At 40.7% G+C, this 24,252-nt stretch overlaps 2 protein-coding genes across 2 annotated transcripts in view; one reads left to right on the top strand and one right to left on the bottom strand.

Annotated features, from left to right (window-relative positions):
- Window positions 1-12,229, top strand: part of LOC137985237 (uro-adherence factor A-like) — a 22,039-nt gene extending 9,810 nt beyond the window's left edge. Inside the window, exons 12-16 of the mRNA XM_068832790.1 lie at window positions 179-5,152; window positions 7,377-7,756; window positions 8,644-9,102; window positions 9,493-9,597; window positions 10,932-12,229. Coding sequence (XP_068688891.1) covers window positions 179-5,152; window positions 7,377-7,756; window positions 8,644-9,102; window positions 9,493-9,597; window positions 10,932-11,140 — 6,127 coding nt within the window. The 3' untranslated portion in view covers window positions 11,141-12,229. The remainder of the gene's footprint in view (window positions 1-178; window positions 5,153-7,376; window positions 7,757-8,643; window positions 9,103-9,492; window positions 9,598-10,931) is intronic.
- A 3,736-nt stretch (window positions 12,230-15,965) lies between these two features.
- LOC137984283 (uncharacterized) lies at window positions 15,966-23,616 on the bottom strand. The gene is made up of 3 exons (XM_068831401.1): window positions 23,213-23,616; window positions 22,531-23,109; window positions 15,966-17,644 (listed from the first exon to the last, which is right to left on the bottom strand). Exons 1-3 carry the CDS (start codon window positions 23,226-23,228, stop codon window positions 17,355-17,357), a joined length of 885 nt encoding a protein of 294 aa, XP_068687502.1. The 5' UTR covers window positions 23,229-23,616; the 3' UTR covers window positions 15,966-17,354.
- Between the last annotated feature and the right edge of the window lie 636 nt (window positions 23,617-24,252).

Below are 24,252 nucleotides of genomic sequence, written 5' to 3'. Positions count from 1 at the left end.
CATTTGACCCTCAAGATGACTTCCGCTCCTTTTCCGAACTACACTCTCCTGCGAGATCAAATTGTGCAGAGGCAGAAATAATCGAGCTCTACGTGCGTGTAAAGTTCTTTTGCCAATCAATTTTGGGCTCGCTTGAATTTCAAGATGTTAACATGATTGTTTTGTTGGTTACTTACAGACAGAAACGCAAAACAGGCCAACCAGCTAAGCCTCACTCGGAAACCAAAGAGTCCTCGCCTCCAGTCTCCTGTTCAAAAGATCGGATGGCTTATATCATTCGTGAACTTAGTGAGGTATCAGATATGGAAGCTGCCCTCAGCCCTCTTCCTCCAAGTCCCGAGAGAAACGCACTTGAAGACAGTAGTTCTTCGGAAGCCAGCGAGGACGAAGCTCAAGCCATTGACAGTGATTCGAGTCTGGGTGATTTGGCGGACATGCTTATGGGGGCTGTAACAGATTCGGGTGAATTCCCAGCACGTCCTTCAGGAACTGAGCTCGATACTTCGATTTGTGAAGCGGATGGTGATCCAAATCTCATCGACGCTGTTGAGAATAAAACCAGTGCAGAGAATCACAAAATGGATCTTGAACAAGGTGCGTCGGAACGGAGAGCAAGGACTGCAATTAATCCTGTTGATAATGAAGACTTTGAAAAGAACACTTCGAACGATTCACTTACGATTAATAGAATCTCCACTTGTGGAGAAAGGGATGTCGAGGAATGTATAGGTGATTTGACATCGAGAACGGAAGAACTTGCTGTTGGCAGCGATATGAGAAGTCATAATGAAAATTCCGAAGTATTAGCGAATGATAATGCAGACCTTGGTTGTGAGGAATCGAAAGTTGTGCGACGTTCAACTGAACAAACGACAATAACTGAAGAAGATGCAAAAGGCAACAATATGGAAATTGAAAATAAAGTGTCCGAAGTATCAGGAAAAGATATGGAAATTGAAGACAAAATTTCAGAAGTACCAGACCCAAATGATGTCAACCCTGCTAATCGAGGAGCCAAACCTGTAGAATCTCTTTCTGAAAAGACAACAAAAACTACTGATTGCGCTGTAGATGCCGGTGTGGAAATTGACAGTACAATTACCGAAAAATCAGCAAAGTATGTTGCCATATCGGATAATCGAGAAATGGAACAGGTGCAATCTCTACCGAAACTGGGAAAAAGAAACGCAGTTGATAATTTCCTTGAAAATGTGAAAAATACTAGGGAAGAAGAAACTTCAAGGGAAAAGAATTCCCAACCAGTCTTGGTTGTCAAGTCTCAAAATGGAGTTACAAAACACGAGATGGCAAGTAAACACGAAACTTCTTTTTGCCAAGGGGACAATTCACCCAGTGAAAAGAGGAAGTCTTCTCGAGCCGTAAACGCAAGCGAAAAAGATCAAGTCAGTTTTGGAGCTGTTGAAACCGCAAACCAATCAATTTTCACCGAAGGAGGGCTGAGTCCCTGTCCGCGGAGAAAAGAAAAATGCCGTGCCACGTCTCCGACATCACGTGTCATGACTCGTTCCAGGGCTAAGGCGATGAGGCTTAGTGCCTCGTCTGAAGATGATAGTGCATCAGAAAAGTGGACTGGGAATGATCTAAATTCGAGCCGAGCTCTTACCTCAGAAGATTCGGATCTTGATTTGAAGCACAATGGGGTTGTGCGAAAGATAACGAAGGATGACGAAGGTGGCGAAGAGGACCGAAATTCAAGTGAACGGAAAGGACAGGGTTCCAATGCTGTAGATGTGGTCCAGGATCAGGCAAACAGTGGATGTCCTGTTCATCCAGAAGACTCAGTCTCGAGTTTACCTGTAAAGGTATCTACTACCAGCGAGTCAAGTTCAGTTTTAAACAAAGGAGATGGTGCGAAGAAGAACAGCATGAACAGACTTGTAAATAGCGATATTGACAAAGAGCTGAAGCTTTCCTTCTCGCCTAAATCTGAAAATTATAACAAGGTTTCCGTCGACAAGGTGACGGAGCAAGATGACAATTCTAATAAATTGTCGTCAAATGATCCGAATCTTGTTACGGCCAAACCATTAAACGACGTATCAACGGACGAGCAAATTTCGTCACAGGATAAAGACGATCCTAGTGTCGCACAAAACTTCTCACAAACAAAAGAAACTGTTTTGCAATGGCTGGAAGGAACTCTCGAAAAAAATAACAACGAAGTCTTAAATAGTTTTGAAGACGAACCAGATCAACCGGAAGTTGATTTTATACCTAGTCTGAATTCAGATTCATCAGAGCAACAAACTCAGGTTGTTTCAAGTCCTATAACAAAATATTCTGTTTTTGGCGAATTGTCTTCGAGTTCTGGTGTCAACGATAAAAATATTACGGAGGAAAAAGTACGTTTTCTTTCAGACGAGGAGGTGAAAACTGAGGCAGAATCAACGGGCGTTCGAGGTACGAAAGATGAAAATCAAGGTCGTGAAAAATTCAGCTTAATACCGAAGGAGACTACGATAGTTTGCTCAGAGGTAAAAGAAGCTAAATGTCGAAATTCAGACTTAGAGATGGATGGGGATCTTTCTCAGCCTTTGGCTTTGTTAAGAGATAAAGGATTAAATAGTAAAGACCAAGACTCCAATTTGCTGCTCAAGAAAGACGTGACACATTCATCTGTATCAAAAGATGAGACTGCCTCTGAAGGCGCTAATCTAACTAAAGACGTTTCAGCGAAAAAGTTTTGTTTACCAGCATCAATCACACAGTCATTGGCGACGAAGAGTAAAGATGGAAGTCGCGAAGTTGGTAACTCAGAGAACGATGCGGCGTTTAAGTCATGTACACACGATAGTCTTGGAAGTGATAGTTTCCATGAAATGTCTGTTGACAAACGCACGATTCTCGCAACAGCAACGTCAACTTCGCAGTCCTTAGCGGGAAAAGGCAAAGATGAAAGCACTGGAGATAGAAACTTTGCTTCATCAGTGACGTTTGTAAACACTTCGGACTGTAAGTCAAGTAACTCTCTTAACGAGTTTTCGCAGAGTTGTAATTCAGTATCCTTTGTTACAACAGCAACTTCAACTTCACACTCTTTTGGTGAGAAGTGCAAAGATCTAAGCTCTGAAGACCAGGGTCTCGCTTCAGCAGTGAAGATTTCAAATACCTCGGACCTTAGGACAGACAACTCTGTCAAGGAGAACAGAGCCGTGTTTTCCAACACATGCAGTTCAGTTTTACAAGAGAGTTCTGTAATGCCTGTGGACCATTTATTAAACTGTGAGGAAAAAACGTGGGGTGTTTTTAAGGGAGAAATATCCCCTCTTTCCTCTTCAAGCGAAGACGCTGAACTTTCTTCTAGCTCTAACAAAATAAACGAACACTCTAATGTTGAAGTTATTATTCCCGCTTGTATCTCGAAAACCGACGGAACAGAATCTGTGTTATGTCACGCAGAAAGTGTTGTTGAAAAGACTGAAACTTGGCAGACATCTTTTGCCGCTCGTGACGACAAGAAGTTTTCGACTGTGGAGGAAAGGAAGAAGCGTTCGCCTGTTAAAAACAATACACCTATTCTCACTGCGGGAATCACAGAACCAACGTCTCTATCGTCTTCGTCAAATACAGTAAGCGCATTCGAAGAAACTGATTCTTTGAGTTTTCGTGTGCATGACACATTTGAGAACACACCAGTGAAGCGTCGCGACCAGGAAAAGTTGACAGCTCAAGACGCCATGCGGAAACTCCAAGAGCGTATTGGCGATCAGTTTCTAACTCTCTCTCCCCTCCCACCTTCTCCTTGCCCATCGGATGACGAAGCTTCGGTTATCGGAGACCTAAGTTTTAGTGAATTGCCTCCTTTGTCACCGCTTCCTCCTTCGCCTCCTGCTTTGATCGATGAGGTTGGTCTAGCCCCTTTGGAGCCTGCCAGTGCATGTGAGAGACAGACGCGGATTGACGCCAAGGAGATCCCACTGGTTAACAAAATCACTTCGTCTCTGCCGCAACGTAACCTTATTGCGAGTGGTGCTAAGTTGCCGCCAAAATCTGTGAAACGGAAAGTGTCAACAGGGGATACGTCGGTTGTTATCAAACGATCTGACAGGGGACCCAATGTGGTAAAGAATCTCTGCGTCGATAACAATAACAGTACTAATAAATCATCTGCAGAGGGAGAGAACAGATCACTAAAACGCTCTTTACAAGAAACAGTTTCCAAATCTGAAAATGAGTCAATTTTTGTTTCTCGTTTCAAGAAAATGAGGTCAAAGCAAAGTTCTGTGTTAAGCGAAGGAGTAACGACGCCTTCAGATGTTGCTTCACTTAAGCAATCAAGGAGCAACGTTTCTACTGTTGGGCTGGTGTTGGAGAGAAAGGCTTCCAACATTGAGACATGTAGTGGGCCAAAGACGGAGCATCCGGCAACTGTTAGGAGTAGCGTTGGGCGGTATTCAAACACTGCGACCAAGACTGGCCCAACAGTGGTCCAACACCCGACGAGCATTGAGACCAATGGTGGCACATTGATGGACAAACGTTTTTCAAGCATTGCATCCTATACTGGGCCAACACCGATCCAACCTGCGAACGTTGATCCTGGTGGCGGGCCGATGATGGTTAAGCAGCATTCAAACAATGCTGCCAATAATGGGCCTATGGTTGCAAGGCAATTTTCACAAGCAAGTAATAATTCTTGCGCTAGTAAAGCCAAAGCTGAAATTAATACGAAATTCAAGTTAGAAGACGTAAGTGCTCCAGCCGAATGCACACGTTCTCTGTCAACACGTCCTCTGCATATGCCAGAAGTTAAGTACGCATATAGGTGCTTAACTCGTCTGTACGAAGACTCGGTAGAGGTAAAACTTATAGTCCAACGCTTTGCTGCAAAAAGGTGCATATCTTCTTGCACACCTTTGGCCTCGGCAATAGTTCAGTTTCTAAAAGCTCGGGAAGACGACACGATGCCGTTAATTCTGGACCAACTTGAAAAGAATCATACATTACAGGAATGGAAACCGGTTCAAACCGGTTTTGAGGAGCGCCTTCTAGAGATGATTACCCAGCTATCACAAAATCATCCAATGTTTGGGAACTTTGTTCCTCGGTTGGTAAACCTGTGTTGCCGTGGTGTGATCACGGGACAAATCCAATCAATGGATGGCGGCCTCAAAGGAGTTCTTTCTCTTTGGTACGTATCAGGGTTTGTATATTTTGGACAGCGATGTGGCTTTATATGGAAAACGTTTTGTGTCATAGCCTTTTAATGTGGAGACGACCGAGAAGACCCTGGGAACGATATTGCGCGCGATGTGTAGTCGCCATCTTTTTCGGAGAAGATGCATTCTGGGGTGATTAAAAATGGAGGCTAAGGATTGGGTGTGAATAGGTCACGTTCGATATATTAATATTCACACATGGCTACGAGGCGTAATGGTTAAAATTGAGTATCGTTTTGTTTAGAGATCTCCCTTGAGACTTGTGAGACAAAGAAAGCAGAACTGAGCCGTGAAATTTGACCATTAAGCCTCTTAGCCATGCCGGAATATTATTTTATCAAACTCGGCCTAGTATTCATGGAGAGGAAGAGCGAAAGGAAAGGAAGTTTTCTGACCTAAGCGATAAGCGTAATTAGAACTTTCTTATGAGAACCACTTATGTCCAGAATCGCACGCAATTACGAATCTTTCGATTTTTTGTAATTTTCGTGAAAATCGTCGTTTTAAGGCCGGGACACACTAGGCGATAAGTCGCTGCGACACGTCGCGGGAACAAGTCGCTGCAACAAATCGCTTTGTGTGACACGGTTAATTTCATGAAAATCATTGTCGCTGCGGCAGGATTTTGTCGCCGCGATCAGTCGCACGAATTCAAACCAGTTTGAATTCGTGCGACTTATCGCAGCGACAAAAATAGCGAAAGCAGCGTTGTCGCATCGTGTGTACACTTCCGGCAACAAGTCGCTGCGACAAAATATAAATGAACCAATGAGAGAGCGTCATATGGTCAGCCATATTGAATTAGAAAACTAGTTCACATTCCCCCTCATACGAGATCACTGCGTGTGCACCGAACAGGCGTCGTGTGGCAGCGACTTGTTTTGCAAGTAGTACACATGGAGCAACTTGTCGCAGAGACTTGTCGACTAGTGTGTCCCGGCCTTTAGTGGGACCCTCGCATGTTGCATGTCCTTCCACTTAACGATTTTTTGTCTTTGTCAAAATCGTCATTTTCGTAGTACAGTTGAAATTTTTGTAATTTTCGTAATTTCGTACAATTCTGGACGTATCTCATAGGAAATGAACAACTAGTAGGATCGTCTGCCGGGATCTTCCCCTCTTTTATGTGAACAACCCTTCATAGACTCCTTTTTGGACGCAAGAAATAGCTCATTTGTGTGTTGTTGGTTGCCTCAGTTTCGAAATGAATGGTGCACATATTTGCAGAAATGTCCCTGATTAAATGCACGCCCAATTTTGCCATCAAACACAGTGTCCCTTGAAGTCTAAGCCTTTTCTTCCTATTTTTATCGAAAGTAATCAGCGAATTGCTTTTGTTTATGATTACGTCACTCGGTGATTGGTTCAAAGTTCTCGCGCCATCTTTTTTTCAACCAATCAGAAGTGAAATCAAAACCAATCGTGGCTTGCGCGTGCACATTCTCCCGCGATTCCTAGACGTGAGGAATGAAAAGCAAGGGGACACTTCGTGACGCTTATAGGAATTCTCGTGCATCTAATTAGGGGAATTTCGAAACATATCTGCAGAGATGAAGAGTAACGCAGAATGAGGCTTTTATTTTGTTTACACTCAAACAAATGTCGCCGCTCGTTAAATTGAAAACACGACATGTGGGATAGAAAATAGTGCTGAACAAAAGTGCTTATGTGAAATTTTACATGTCGAAAGTTAAACACGAACACGCACTATAAAAGAGGGCGCTTCACGCAATGCTTTTGTTCGAATTCATGCAAGCACGACTGATTAATTATTCAAGATGGTGATCAACAAACAGCAACACAAAGACAGAAGCCCTAAAAGATATTTCTGGCGCAAAAATATAGGGACTGGGGATTTAAAAAAACGACTGATAATGTTTTATGACATATTACGGACACATTGCCATAAGGGGCTTCTTTATTGAACAAATTATCACAGATTTCTCGTTGGCGTCCACGGTTGATTGATAAATCTTTTGCATGTGTTTAAGCCACTACGCCTTTTATAGTGCGTCTTCGTGTTTAATGAAGAATAAGAAAGGAACACATAACTTCCCTATCATGTTTATTGACTAACAGAACACATTACATACAAATATGGCCGCTCGCAACTACAACGAAGCGCCAATAAGTCATGTGACCGGAAGTATTTGTTACATTCCCGAATGAAGTTTCGTCGTCTTTACCATTCCGTAGCCGTGTCTTCACATCACTGTGTCGGCTCAAAGATGATCTTGCCTGTGCTCGCGTTGTCTGTTATGACGTCATGCGCTCGCTGTACGGTTTCCAGCAAGCAGCTATTGAGATCGTGGTCGCCATGGTAACTGTCTGGCCGGAACTACTGCCTGCATCTTCTGATTGGAAGAGCAATGAACTCTTTCCATTGGCTCAAACTTTGCTGTACGTGTTGTTGAATTGGGCGGCTTCGTTTTCTAGCGACCTTGGAAATGTTCTACGCAGGCTATACTGTTTGGGAAGTGATTTACAAGTGACCCAAGAAATACTGACGGAACTTGGGTTACGGCTAATTAACAAGCTTCGTGATCAAAATTTGAACTGCGTCTGCGTTAATGAAGGTGTGGGCAAACATTAAATGCTTTCTTTTGTTTTTGGAAGACGAATTGTTCTTTACCCGAACCGATCCTTTAAAATAATTTAAGTCGCTTTTTTCACGTTTAGCATACTTATTTTTGTTGCTTTTATTCAGTTTTCTTTCGTTGATAAGATAAATCTTTGCACTATGAGCAATTTCTCACTTTATTTGTTGTACAGCTTTCGTAAAGAAAGCACAACAAGCATTGACTTGGATCAGCGACCGAGCTTTGACTGGCGCGAGTATATTTTTATTTGACGTCACAATCTGCTTTGCAATTTAAAAAGTCTTTGTAAACACGAATGCAAAACGGTTTGTGAAGGAAAATTGAAATGACTGTTCGCTTTGCTAACCTCGCGAAACGCTTTCGACACTAAAGGCACAATTTCGACGCGAAAATGATACATTTTGTTTTCTTTTGGTGGAAAGATTCATTTTATTTTCAGAAAAAATATTTGAAGTTAGGTGCATTAATTAACCCTCTGACTCCCAGGATTGAGCAGTATGTAAATTCTCCTCACAATTTTAATGAAATGTCAGTCAGACAGGTATTGAGAATGAAGGTAATTATCAGCTTAATGTCTCATGTTCACCCAAAAGACATTGCGCGCTTGTGTTGTTGTTTCTGAAACAGTTCCAGCGTTTTGATTGGGTACTCGCCGGCGCTTTTTCAGTTTTTCCGTCTGTGCGAAATTCAACGCGGAGCGCAATGCCTTTTGGGTGAACATGAGCCTTTAAGAGGCGTGATCTTGATACAACACCAAATTCTCATGAATACCCAACAAAGAAATCTATGGTACTAGTCAGGAGAATGAACGTTTTGATCTTGGGAATGGAAGGGTTAAAATTGATTCAAATTTCCACTTTCAGATGGAAGTCTGGTGACCGGCAGACATTCTTTTGAACTCATCAAATCTCTGGAGTTACTGTCCTGTGTTTTGGGATGGCAGTGGAGTTTACAGGTTATCATAACAGACAGTATATGGAGAATATTGGAGACTTGGGCTACAAAAGCGTCTGACATTGATCTAAATTGCAGCAAAGAAAAAACTGCTCCTACCACGTCTTCAATCAATGAACAAACTGGGACTTTAAAAGCAGACAATGGCAATTCTGAAGGAAGAAACTCGACCTGCTGTTGTCTCACATCAATTCATGACAGTGGTTCTCAAAACTTACCCGGCCAAGAAGAACTGAAGGGTGGGGAGGGTAGGGCAAGTGACCAGGGTGGGGATGGTGGCAGAGGACATGAAAATTGTTCTAAGTGTGGGAAATTGAGGAAACAAAGACTTGAAGAATCGCACATTGTTGTGTGCATTCAACTGTTAGGTGAGTTCACAAGAAAACTCCTGGAATTTTCGTGGTTCATTTTCTTTGGGGAACACCAGGATATTAAACCTCACTGCTCTGGGGAGATGTCCAATATGAATAATTTCTTTGAACTTTTAAAGCCGATTTGTTTGATACACGATGCCTTTTATAAGCAAATTCCGATGCAAATAGTTTGAGAATATACAATGGCGTCACAAAGATTCCTCTAATCGCCTTGGACTACCTTGCAGCCGAATTTCACTTTCATCGATCAATAAGTAATGTGTCATAGTGTTCTTATCCTTATCTAGTTCATTACCAAACATAGTACTCCATAAAAGGCCAGCCTCATTGAGTCTGATTACTAAAACGTCCTACGTTTACTAAATTCTGAAATATGTTTTTCAGGCGGTTTGTGTAAAATTGCCATCGAAAATCAGCAAACCATTGTTCCAGAAATCACGGACATGTTATGTGGACTGCTTGAAGAAAAGCTGTCACCGAACTCCATTGGTAAGTAGCTATCTGCTACGAGGTTCCAAAACTAATTTTAGTGGATTTTGCATTATAAAGACGCCCTCTCTATATATGATAATACGCTGGAGTAATGACGATTTGATTTATAATACTTAACGACGGTGCGTACTAATTCAAAGGTATTTTTGCGCGGTTTACTGAATGTGCGGGAGAAGCAGATCTTAACAAGTGTTATTGAAATCCAAAAAGAAAATTTGAGGGAACCACGCATTTTTCGAAGATAATTAATCAACAATATTTGTAAAAAGCTTTAAAATACAAAGCAATGTATGGCGTTCTTTTCCAAATTTAAGCTTAATTATCCCTGAAAAATGCATGGTTACCCCCTATTTTTCTTTTTGGATATCAAGAGCACTTGCTAAGTTCTGCTTTCTCTGCATAGTTTTGAACCGCACAAAAAGATCCCTTTGTTAAAGGGGCTAGGTCACGCTGTTTTAGGTAATTTTGTTTAATTTTGTTAGTTATGAGCTCTAATGTCAAATTGGCAGAGCAAGAGTCTTTCATTTGCAAAATCAGGGCCACGTAACAACTGAGAATGATTTTCCAGCTGTTTAAATGACATTTTGATATAAACTGATATATATTTGAAAAAAGGTGGCCCGACGTTTTTCAAATTTACCCAAATGCAATCCATTTCAATCCTCCCCAGTTTTGTCCATCCTTGTCCCTTCTTAGCTTTCCTGTGTTTTGTTTGAGTTCTTCTATAGTTTTGAGCCGTTATTTTGTTATTTCAGTTAATTCTATGACCATTTGATCAATACTGAAATTGCCTAAAATTGCGTGATCTAACCCCTTTAATAAGCACCACCCATAGGAAATCCGAGTATCTCGAGATGCGCTGAACGTATGCGCAATAACAATAAGTAGGCACCGTCCTTAGGCGTCCGTTTGCACACCGTGTGGCATATTGCTGGGAGTTGTTGCGCGAACGCTGAAACTGGTCAAACGTTTGAGCCAACAACAGGGCTCCCAACATTTCTTTTGTTCCGGGGTCGCGTAAGCGTTGCGCAACAATGTTGGATCCGTTTGCACAGCTCTTCCAACATTGTTGGGACCACGCACGCGCATTACATATGGTCTCCATGGAGATAGCCATGCATTTGCAAGTTTTCAAAGTCTTATGGGTCGTATTCTTCCCATAATACACTGCACGTCCTCACATTGTTGGGACATGTTTCGTCCGTTCGCACACCATTGCCAACACCATCCAACATCTGCATAACCATTGCGTCGGTTTGCACGGAACTTAAGGTGGAAATCAATTCCATTTGTTTATACCTCTCGACATGATTTTTCGATTTTTCTTGAAGTGACTTGTGCCGTCCAGCTGGCTGCAGCAGTTTCACTTCTTAACGTGTCGCCATGGCAACCAGAAAGAGTGGCTTGCGTTCTCACCAAGTGGCTTGCAGACGTCAAAGATTCCTACCCTCTCCAGGCTCTCACTTTCGTGAAGCGAGGACTCTTGTGTCTGACGAGTATGACGTCAAAACAAAGTACAAGCGACATGTCGGTCACCTAGCAACTTAGTTGGAAGACAACCTCAATTGGGTTGAACAAGACATATTCTTAGCGAGCCATTCACGTGATCAGAATGTCGAAAATCGACTGGCTCTGATTGAGCTGAATAGTAAAGCTGATCAGTTGAGAGATATAGGCTCCAAGTATTGGTTAGATTCTCAAATTTGACCACGACTGGAATAAAGAAAAGTTCATGGTGTATTTTTACTATTCGCCATCAAACAAGAGAGCTTAGTCGTGAATTTAATCTACGACGACAACTGTGTTTCTTTCCTCAGTCTGCGAGACAACAAGAAATAACCAAGGTTAAAGCCTGGTTTTTCACCAGCGACGGAAGCACACGCGCAAGCATAAGCAACTTATGCTAAGTGAAAACAAACTTCGACACAAGCATAACACGGCTTCCGCCATTTTGTTCAAATGCCCAGACGCCGGGAATCTGGAACGAGTGCTTTAATTGGCCAGAAGCGGCCACATGTAGCAGATTTCTTTGTTTCGTTTTCTCACGCGGCATAAGGCGAACGCAAGCGCAAGTTAGAAGACGGCACGTCATCGTCCATTCTACATCTTTATTTCGAAACGTTTTGTTTCAACTGATCCAGTTATTACACACGTGGCGTTTTGCAATTTACGTTTTTGTTGACGTTTTCTTTATTCCGTCTGTTGGCGACGCAACGCTATTGAAGAAAATATAGCGACAGACTTTTAGGGTGCTCATGTTGACATCAAAACCCCATATGGGGTTATTTTAACATTGTTGCTCTAGAAAGGTTGCTCGAAAGTTTAAATCAGTTCAAATTTTAGTCGTTACTTCCAACAAGCTTTCAACATTTTTAACGCTGTCAATGTCGACAAAGTTAAATGTGGAAGACCGTAAAGCAGATTAAAGTATGCTACTTACATTTTACAATCCATTTTCGTGTCCATGTGTTACGCCGCGGCAAAATGTAATAATCGCCACAAAATGGAATATCAATGCAAAATGTAATAAGAATCGCCGCAAAATGTAATGCTAAAGCAAAATGTAATAACATTGACGCAAAATGTAATAAAAAAGTCAACGCAAAATGTAATAAATTTTCTAACGCGTATTGTAATAACGCAAAGTGTAATAACCCTCGAACGACATGTACGATATCTCGAAACCAGAATTATGACTCGGTCAACGTTATCCTAACGTAGGTAATACTGTGGCATGTAGGTGAATTGAATATTTGGTTCAATTTGATGTACAGGTTTTGTTTTGGGAAAAATGTGCAATACCTTTCAGTTTGAAAGCTCTGTGGATAGGAATCAGGTGGAATATCGGGTTGTAACACCGTCATACTTTCACAATCTTCAACTCCAGAGATCTTGTTTGGACTTGTCCGTTATGACGAGAGTTAGAACAGTAGAGTTGCACTGTCTCGACCGGAACACGTGTCGGTTAAGTCTGTAAAAAGCGATCGAGATTCCGTAACAACGGACGTTTCTTTCAATCAAAAGTCTATAATTTTTGCCGGAGATTCAGCAGCTGTCCATGTTAGCGGGGCGTTCGAAATTAGGTGTCCACAAGGCGAGAAACGACTGTACCCATATATTTCAATCACCACAATCTGATGAAAACCTACGTGTTCTTGAAACAACTGTTAACTTGGAACTTACAAAGATCCGCAAGTGAATGGCTTAACCAATAAGTTGACTCAAAATATTAAAAAGTCAAACTTTGTTATTTTCCGGCCCCGTCAGAAGATAATGCCTTTTGTTCCTCAGTTAAAGATTTTTCTCTCTGCAAAGAAAACCTTTACAAATTTCGAAATGAGAACCTATGTGAAATACCTTGGAATACTGATGGATTCTGACTTGTCATGGAAATAACATATTGACCACATTTGTCAGAAAGATAGCAAAACTAAGACATTATGAACTTTGACGTTTACTGTTCAATGTCTATCACACTCTAATTTCTCCCTATCGAACTTACGGCATTTGCGCTCGCGGCAACTGTGCACAAGTTACGTTTATCAAAAGCGATTATTAGTTTTGCAAAAGCGTGCTCTTTTTATCTTTTTTGGTAGTGCTCGTGAGCATGCATTTCCTTTTTTTTTTTTTTTGTCAGAGGAAGCTGTCTTCCCTTTATTAAAGTTTTTCCAATATGCTTGTTATCTAATGTTTGACATTCATGGTCAGTCTGCTCCTATATAATAACGTTCTCAATCAATTTACCAAAACTTTTATATAGTACAGTTCGCAACTGTAACACTAGAGCATCCTCAAAAGAGTTGTTCTACGTAAAGGCTTCAAGAACTGAGCGAATGAAAAACTCTTTTGCGAGAATTAGAGTGTCGATCTGGAACTCTATCCCTCATAGTGTTTGATTATTTTGTAAATCTAAATTTCATAAATCTATCAAGAAAATGCTTCTCAATACTCTAGAACTTGAAGATAACTATATTAAAATCTCTCAATTGATTAATTATTTTTCCAAATTATCTTAGTTATTGATAATTGTTATAGATCTATAGTTAAGTGTTCTTGATTTTCTCCCTGTATCTATTTTATTTTGCTTATTAATACCAAAGATAATCTATTTATTTTACTCTACGCCGCCTCGATTACCCTCTTACGCTATTTGCGGTGTGTTTTTTTTTGTTATTATAACCGACTGAAATTATAACATAAATGGTCACTAGCTGTTAACTTGAACTTGAATAAACTAAACTAAACCGCACCCTTCAATAACAACGCAACGCTTATTCGAAACATCTCTCTGGGGTTGAAGATATTGTGAACGTTTGAAGGGGTTACAACACGATGTACCACCTGATACCTTCTGATTCCGCCTGTACACCAAGTTGAACCAAATAATAGAATTCACTTACGTTAGGATAACGTTGGCCGAATCACAATACTGGTTCCGAGATATCGTACATGTCGTTTGAGAGTTATTACATTTTGCGTCATTACAATATGCGTTAGAAAAGTTATTACATTTTGTGTCAATGTTATTACATTTTGCGTTAGTGTTACATTATGCGGTGATTCTTATTACGTTTTCCGTTACTATTACATTTTGTGGCGATTACTACATTTTGCGGCGTAACACCATGTCTTTCGCGACCAGCGTTTCCTCTTCGACGGATTTTGTCGAAGAAGAAAAAAGCATGAAGTGTTCCCAGTTGCACACGTGACATGTGACATGCGATTTTATTGTGACCGCAAGGCCTCAAACTATTTTCAATTCTCGGTTCAACACATGTCAAGTCAAAATGAACTTCGCTCCAGTCGGCAAGAATTTTTTTACAGGTCACCAGTTGGGTTTACAGGTCACTATTGTCACAATGATAAAACAACCCTGACCCTTTATTAATGGTAACCGTAGGCCTTAAAGCTATTAGGGAGTCAAAAGGGAGCCTACACAACAGGACGCCAGAATGACGAAGAAATGTTGCGCGAGACTGCGCATGCCCAATCTTAAGCGATATTTTTTCGTCATTCTGCCGTTCTGAGTCTTCCAGCCGTCCTCTTGCGTGAGCTCCCTAGGGAGCTTACGAAACGAGGACGACGACGGCTACGAGGACTTCATTTAAAAATACAAGTTCGCGTTATTCATATCACTACGAAACTATTTCATGTCGTTTCGCGTACAAAATGTGTAGTAACTGTCGAAGAATTAAACTGGTATGAGTGGGCTGGAAGAGTAGAGAGAGAACTGAAAATTCATCGTCATGTGCTAACGTCCTCCACAGAACCTTGAATTTGGTCATTTCACGTCGTCATTTAGGATATGACGGCAAAGAAATGTACAAAAATGTAAAACGCACGAGCAGAGCGTGCAGAACCATTGTTTTTGCTCACTAAACCTATTGTTTTGTAGCGTCGTCGATGCAGTCGGCGTCGTCGTTTCGTAAGCTCCCTCCTAACGAAACGACGACGGCTACGGCAACGCCAACGCCAAAAAGCAGTAATATTATTGGTTAAAACAGGAAAAAATGATCGTGCTTTACGTGCGGCAACGTGCGGCAAGTTTTTTTGTACATTTCTTTTCCGTACTCGTCAAAACAACAACGTAAAATGACCAGTTTGTAGGTTTTGACGACAACGTGGACAAACAACAGTGAATCTTTCTTTCTCTTTCTTTGCTTCAAATCCGTATGAACCAATCAGGTTAAAGGATACTTCGCCCATATTGTACAAGATAAACAAGATAGAAACATCGTGAAACACTTAGGATAGCTCAAACTTATATTGTAAAGTGACGTTTTCGTCTCCGTAGCCGTAGTGGTTTCTCAAACTCCTTATTATTTTGGCCTAAGGTTACATTAGGAAATGGGTAGGGTTGTTTTAGTGTGTTAGAGCGGTTTTCAATTGAGTATCGAAAGTAATTAGTGTAGCAAACTACTTTGGTTTTATGATTACTGACTCAGTGATTGGTTCAAAGTTCTCGTGCCACTTTTTCAACCAATCAGAAGTGACACCAAAACCAATCGTGGCTCGCGCGTGCACATTTTCCCGCGCTTTGTGTCAGCTACGTGTAATTACTTCGTGTTTTGATTGGTTTACTCGATTTTCTCCGTCCTTTTTGATTGTCCAAAGTAATTACTTTGGTTTTACGACACTCATTTGAAAATCGCTCTAAGACAATGATCTGTAAACCTGACCTTTGACCTGTAAAAAATACCTGCCTCGCTCCAGTCAGCTCCTTTCAGTGGACAGTTCCTGGTAGCATCTAGGTACCTCGTTATTTTACTACGACAATAACGTTTATCACTTCTGCAATAACGGGAGCGCGAGTATTGCGGAGTGATTTTAGGAGCTTACTGACACTCACTAATCCACGGTCTAGATTCCTTCTTGCAAACTTTTTATTACAACGAAAACCATATCAACATAATTGAAGTTCTTTTGACTCAGTTAATAATTAAACAATACATTAGACTATACAGCGAAGCAATAAAGTCGTCGTCAAAGGCCATACTTTCTATGGACCCTTTTTTGTGGCTCGCGTTATAAAACTCTTTTTTTACACTCGAAACTAGGTTGATTGTGTTGACACAGGGGATATTTGCTTAGACAATGCTCTTAAGATATCGAGGCCGAGTTCGAGACTGAAAAACTTGGTAAGTGCCCGACTGAGAAAACTTGGCATTTAAATTAATTTGGAAAACTCCATTCGTTTTGACCAGTTAAATTTATCTTGGCGTTTTATACAGACGCGCACAAATCGACGGGACGGACTCCTCCCTCGTGACACAAACAAAACAAATGTTTAGTTTGCGCAGCTCTTGAATGCAAGGAGCATCTTGCTTGTTTGTATTATGGTATTTTCGGAAAAAGTCAAGGAAAGTAATAGCTTCTTTTGTAATTTTAATGTCCGATTAAGGAGTTGAAACTGCATGCATGAGGCCTCTTCGAAGCACCAGTAGCTCGCAAGAAAAATATGCATTCCTATTCACTCATGTCCAGAGATGCAAGTACAGTGGGACCTTTCCTTTGGAACACCTCTATTCAGGGGACACTTCCATTCAGGGGACACAGAATTTGGTCCCGGGAAAATGCTCATTCTAATCTTTGCCTCCAACCCAACCTATAGTCAGGGGACACCTGCCCTGGTCCCGAGAGTGTCCCTTGAACAGAGATTCCACTGTAAAAGCCCATTTCCGAGTTGCTGCATGCCTCAGTTTCAAAGCGAGTCCTGGTGCACTGCCATTCAATTGGAAATGAGCTGCGTATTGTTATGAAAATCAAACTCATTTACCTTGCAATAGTTGAGCACCAAAACTCACTTCGAAACCGAGACAAACAGCAACTCGAAAATGACCAATTAGATGCACACCCAGTTTTGAAATCCAATACGAAGCTCCCCTTTATTTCTATTTCTAAAAATAAGGTAAGTGTAAAGATTAGTCTTAGTGTTGGTGAGGGTATATGGTGGGGTTTCTCTTCACTTTCTTCAGGACCGCTAATTGTCTGTACTCCTACAAAGTTGAGAAGAAGAGCAAGGGGACACTTCGTGACGCTTATTGAAACCTGCGTGCATCTTAGAGGCCATTTCATGTCTGCCTCCTCGTCAAAGTGAGGCTAAGTGCGAAAGTAATTATGCTACTTTACATATGAATGAAAACTACTTTTCATAAGAAAAACCTTCACACTTAGTCTCGCTTTGAAAAGGAGGCGGACATGAACTCAGAAAAGGCTTATTTCTTGCATTTCTGGACATCTTCCTCTTTAAAGTCTTATTGAATGTTAAATTTGGGAAACATGAGTTCGATCCACTCATCCTTGTCGATTTTCCCGTCCTTGTCTCCATCAACAAGGGCAATATCTTTGGCAGCTCCTTCTAGAGTGATATCCTGCCCGATGTCTTCACAGAAATCTCTGAGTTCCTCTGCTCCAATCAACCCGTCTTTATCTAAGTCAAGTTCTCCGAATAGCTCCGACAGGGTTTGTTCCTTTGTTCGCATGGCTTCAAACTCAGCCAGGTTTGGAACGAAGGTGAAATGGTGCAAGTCTTCGTTTGTCCAATCTGAAACACAATAAGACAAAAAATTTCCAATGATTTATAGTTTTTCACAAAAATATATATTTTACTCTATAGAAATCGATGAAATACCGGCATTTTTTAGTTCCTAAAACTTTATATCACCGTCGTGCAAAGTAAAGATATCAGGCGAGTTCATACTGGGGTCCAAGTAGGCCCTAAATGCGCCAAAAACACAAGTCGACTTTTGACTTGCTTGACAGGTTATCGCCCTCTCGTGTTTTGATCTGCTCAAGTACGTACTCGAGGGGGCATAAATACTTTAAGCCTTTTTGCGTTCCAGTATTAACGCGGATATTGATGTCGTCAAACTTGACATACTAATTTCAACATTTTTAACAGTTCCGGCCTCAGTCAAGGTGATACAGTAAGGCGATCATTTTTTTCGGTGGTTTTAAATGAATTAAAAAAAACTCAGATCTCTCAAAGTTGGATTTTTAATTATCTATAGACCAATAAACAAAACATGGCATGACCGCGCGGATACCAGTTTTATCTTCTCGTGCAGATATGATATCTGAACATAGAAGTAATCCTCGCACTTAGAGCGAGTTTCAATTGAGTGTCGTAAAACCAAAACCAAAGTAATTACTTTGGCCAATTAAAAAGAACGGAGACAATCCGGTAAACCAATCAAAACTGAAAGTAATTACACGTAGCCGACACAAAGCGCGGGAAAATGTGCACGCGCGCGCCACGATTGGTTTTGGTTTCACTTTTGATTGGTTCAGAAAAAGTGGCGCGAGAACTTTGAACCAATCACTGAGTGAAGTAATGCAAAACTAAAGCAATTCGCTAATTACTTTCGACACTCAATTGAAAACCGCTCTAACTGGACAATTGAAACAATTGTCTTTTTACAGACACCTGAAAGATTCAAGTGGTTTCAACGAGATTCGAACACATGAGCTTTGCAATGTTAGTGCAATGAACTACCAACTGAGCTACTTGAAGCCATTCAGTTGCGAGATATGATATCTGTCACTGGTTCGCTGCACTCACGCGTGAAAAGATACCATGAGCACTCGAAGATAAAATTCGTTTCCCCGTGGCGTCATGTAATATCCGCTATATCTGTTGTATTCAGAGTTGAAGTTAGCCCTCTTGTTCTATAAAAAGCAAACCCCCTTATTAAGAAGGTGTAAATTTGAAGTAGTAGCTCGAGAGGCCAAGTTTTTTTGGGGAAGAGGATTGGAGCAGGAATTAAGTGCATCGAACTAAAGACTGACATAGTTTGAGAAATTTAAATGTAGTTTAACTCATTGATTCCTGAACCACCTTCCATTGACGAGTAAAATCGTCTGGCGTTTTATATGCTCACTAATTTGCTAAAGCAAAATAATAGACAACTTTCGTTATCTTTTCACCGAAAAATCAGTGAATGATGACTACTGGGTCTCATTGCAGAATAAGACAGCTTGGCACGCGTACTATCGCACTATCGGCGAGTTTTTTTTTTAAGTACATCGCGTAATGTTTTATTGCATAAAGCCCGTCACTGAATCCTCTGGCATCCGATATTTTCCCGACAAAGCAAAGCAAGGCCTCAACGGCAAGTTTTAACCTATTTCAGGCCTCAAATCCTAGTTATTTGATTGGCTAATACCTCAGCCTTGCAATAATTTATGCATTGTTCATTATTATTGCTTAGCAGCCAGGTCACTTTGTTTTCAAAATGGCGGATACATAGTATTTGACAGCTCGGTTTTGTTCGCGAAAGTTTGATTAGAGGACTGTAAACTTTGAGCAGGATGATGCGGTAAACTACCAGCAAACTGTAAGTTAACTTATTATTTTAAGGCAATGTAAACTTTAAGAATGATACTTAAGACAAACAACGAAGTCTTCGATATCGATGAAAACAATATATTTCTTTACTTCCCTAAAAAAAATGAGCTAACCACTGGAAAACAAGCACCCTTTGATTCGACACAAAATAAGGCTCTGGTTGGTACATTATCATAACAATAGGTTATGTCAACACTATCTGTAAATGGCGTGACTGGAACTTACATAACTCGCTTTTCCTGAAAAATACAACTATAAGACCATACATGTATGTTGATCAAAATTCAAAGAAAAAAGCTACTTGCTTGTTTCAACGATCTAACGGTACAGATATATTCATTCAGTTATTTAGAAAAATCAGTTTCTAGGTACAACTCTCCCTACTTCCTGTTTGACTGACAAAAGTTTGAGTAGCTCGAGTATGGGATTTAAAATACTTCCACGCCCGTAAATCCGAATTATCTTGATAAATCATGGTATTGATAAATGATACAGATTGTAAAGCGATCGTTCAGATCATACCGGGATTATCGGTAAATCGTGCCCGAAGTACAGTTTAGTTTAAAAAGATCAACTTACGTTCCTAATCGTTTGTTTGAGGCCTACAGTACCCGAAACATTTGTTGAAACACCCATCCCGCTTTTCCTTCTCCGGCTTCAAGCAGTTGCCCGAAAAATTCTCACACAACATTGAATTTGGAGGAGGAGGAAACGGGATAAGCTGCGATCTTGTAACAGGATGATTCGAGATCATTCGTTAAGTATTCCAACTAACTATGTTCGGTATTGTAGCTTATCAATGCCATCACCATTAATTAGTACTACTTAGAATAACTGAGATTCCAACAAACTGACATCCAGGGAGGAAAGAATCACAGAATTTCGATTATTTACTTTGCGTTGCATTGCATCGTCTAGAATCCGTTTACAGCCGCAAAAAAAAAAATTGCAAATGTTTTTCATTTTCAACGTGCCTTGGATGATCTGAAAGCCTCGTATCCTCCGTCTTCCCTTTCCCCCATCCCCCATTCCCCACTCCCCATCCCCCATTCCCCGTCCCCGGTTTTCTCTTCTTCCGGTCCCCGTTACACGTCGCCCCACCGTCCCTCCCCGGTTTGCAAACATTTTATCTCAGATCGATCATTGTCAATGTAGTTTCGAAATCCACTCTATTTATTGACCTCGTCAAAAAGTACAACTTTTACGGGAACGTGGCAGGAAAAAAACCCCCTCTCAGAGAAACGTCAGTTGTCCAAAGTGTTAATTCTCTAGGTTAATTTCTTGAATGTTCTTGGCTTCTATGCACCGCTTCCCGACAAAACGGCGATGAAAGCTGGTACAATACACATCATCGACACGATTCGGCAATTCGGATAAGAAGTGAAAACGATTGTAGCTTCGTGTTTCGAATCTCTCACTGCCTTATCACCTTACTGTGGAGCGCAATAAGACAAACATCAATCCCTTCAAGTTGGTGAAAACTCAACAAAATCACCTTTCACAGTGCAATTACATCTGCATCTACTTTCTGACTAAAATCTGCATCTACTTTCATTGTTGACTACAAAAGAAAAGGAAGTTTACTCAAGTGTCTAGTCTTCTAGCACTAGAGCACCGGAGAACTGAAATTAACAATTAACGCAAATCAAATGAAGTTTTTGAAGAGAGAGAAAATACCGGAATACCCGCAGAAAACCTCTCAGAGATGAGAAGAGAACTAACAAACTCAATCCACATGTGACGGCGAGTCTGGGAATCGCAACCTGGGCCACATGGGTGGGTTCACCAGTAGGCCAGCCCTGCACTTTCGGGGACGGGTTTTTTCCAGTAGTTTTGTCCCGCTTTTGAATTACTTAAACCCCAAACATAAACATACAATGAACTAGTTTAATGGCATAAGTTCCTTTATCGAATATCGTTTGACTTCGTGGTGGAGTATTCGAACTTATAAACGTATTAATCGGAAGATCATGGCTCCGACATCTGCGAGAAGAACTCGGTTTTTTTTTCCGAGTCATCCACCAGTCATCCGTGCTAAATCTCTTTATTCGAATTCAAAATCTCGCGTAATGCATTTGAAGAATAATTGTGGCATCGATATTTTGCGCACACCTGTTGTGTTTCTAATTACGCCAAGTGTTTGCAAGCGCGAGATGGAAAACCTTTTAATGTAAAACGCATTAACCACATGTCTGAATTTAAAGCGCTGTTGATAAAACACAGGGTACGTTTGCGGTTGTTAATCTTCGTTTGTTTAGTCTCTACGTGCGCTTTTCGACCCAAAATTCATTTAATTCTTAGCAGGAATTTTAAGATGTGCCCAGCCGCTTGTAACGTCAAACTGATTTTTGCCCATAAGTCGAATTTTTTTTTATTCTTTGATTGGCAGTCCATTTACACACTATTTATTTACTGCGATAAGAAGTGCTTTCCACATAAAATAAGAGATGTTTACTTTGAAATGGAATATATTGCGTGGGATATAGTAGTATATTTTTCTAGGTTTGGGATATCGAAAGTACTTTGTCATTATATTAGACATATATTTGCCTTCCCGATTGATTAAGTTTTTCAATATTGCATTTGCATATTGAAAGAGCCACTTTACTTCAGACACGTACTCAAATCCCTCTTTGACAACAAAAATGCACTTGGCAAGGCGCATCTCTTCACAAGTTTATTACGCGTTCGTTGTTTCACAAAATAACGTTATCATGGCGGATTAAATGAGATGGAAATTTCTACTGGTCGACTGAATCCCGGAAGAAAGACACGCATGTTTTCATCCTTATCTCAACAATCGTTATTCGGTGTACTAAAATTTGAAATGAAACTTTAAGCTGAGATTTTGCCTTTTAGAAAGAAATCGTGTCTTTTCTCGTATTTCGAATGCCAAGCGCAGAATGTCAAGCTCCAAAATCACCTTTGCGGTAATTGAAATGAAGGCTTTGGGAACAAGTTCTGCCAAGAGCAGAAATCTTTTAACGACCGGGCGATTTTTAAGATCACACAGGGCTTAAGAACGAGGGAGCTATTTTCAGTCATTTTGACTTATCGCAGTAATACCCTTAATATGCTCCTACCTTGAACCTCGCTGTCTGGCGTGTTTACCCTGTCTATGGCATCAATTTTCACATCATCCGGAATAGCTTGATCTTCAAGCAAGGAGAGCAGTTCCTTTTTATCTTTGACATTCTCTATCAGCCAATCCAGCGAATTGTATCGTAAATTCGACTTGGATTTGTGCATGAATTTCAACACAAACTGGGTGTCTTTTGGATGCGTGAGGTACTCAACAAGCGACATAAAAGCACGAAGAGCAACTACACCAGGTTGAGACGTTGAAAGGTTCTTTAGCAATTCCACAATTTCCTCAGCATCCTTCCCCTGTAACTTCAAACCTGCAACACCAGTGGCTGCAGCTAAAACGTAGTAAGGGTGTTTCTCTTCTTTTAGTCCCTTTAACAACCACTTTAGGCGCTTGTCATCCGGCATAATATGCGGGAAATGCAATAAATTTGAAACCATCTGGTTCTCCGAATCCCAGTTATCATCCAAAATATTCCGCACCATGTTCTGTTCGTTTTCCGCAAGCTGAAAGTAGCTAATCTTCTTGGACAATCGGTTGGCTTCATCAAGATCGTCTTCATTTAAAAAGAGTCCTGCAAAATTCTCTAATCAATTAGCATTAAACCGATAATTGAATCAAGACCTTTTCGGTAATGGGGAAAACGGTAGAATAACATATAGATCGTGAATATTCACCTAATGAACTCGCCATGTTTTGGACCCAAAACACTCGCGTTTTCCTTGTTGTGTTCCGCGATGCACTCGACTTTTTTCCCTCAAGGATCTTGTTGATAAAGAGCTTTGTATGCCGGGCAATATCAACTTCATAAGGCACACATCTCCAACAGCTAATCGAGCGCGAACTCAAGCCGTGAAACAAGACACAAGTGTGATCAGACTTAAGACTTGTGAACGCTAAAATACTCCAGTATTTTCCGGATATTTCAGCGAGATTTTCTTGGATAGATTGTCGGTAGTTCGACGCAAAACACTAGCAGATATTGACGGTAGAGAACGCTTTGGAGACGGTTGTCTTTGCCCAGTCGCGAAATCTGAACCCGCTTATGTTAGCATATTAAGAGTTCATCTGTCTGTAATCCCGGCAGGGGTCCACTGCGAATGAAACACCGTCTTGTATCCGGGAGGTTCGTTAGATCTCGTTGCCAAATCCGGGATGCCAAACCTTTCGATTCACTGCTAAAATAAATCCTGTGATACCCTTAATTTTGCGGGGAAATTTAAAATACCTTATAAAACAAATGTTCTTCGAGGACGAAGACTTTTCTTTATATAAGCCTTGAAAGAATACTTAATGATACTCCTCTCCTAGATTCGGTTTCGATTAATATTTGCCAAGAGAATATTAAATATTAGTTGTATATGAAAATGCAAATCGAGCTCGAATTTGTCATTTTCATGTTCAAATGTCTAGACAAAATATTAAGAAGATCAGAGTTGATTTGTATTTTTCGTTCTCTGGTTTTCCTTCAAAGAATACAGAATTACATTGACGAACGAACAATGCTAGAGAGTAAGTTTGATTAAAAACTGAACACTGAGCAGCTGGAATAACGTGAAACACTAGAAGACAACAAAGCAGACATCCGCCCCACATTCATTTCAATTCGACTGAAGTTTATCTTCTTTATTGTTAAACTGATTTTGTACATGAAGTGACTTAAATCTATCAAAACATTTTTTTATAAGTAAAAAAAAGACAATAATAACGAAACTAA

This window comes from Montipora foliosa, chromosome 14 (genome assembly GCF_036669935.1).
Source record: "Montipora foliosa isolate CH-2021 chromosome 14, ASM3666993v2, whole genome shotgun sequence".
NCBI lineage: Eukaryota > Metazoa > Cnidaria > Anthozoa > Scleractinia > Acroporidae > Montipora > Montipora foliosa.
Note: the sequence above shows the minus strand (reverse complement) of the source record. Positions and strands in the feature narration are given on the sequence as shown.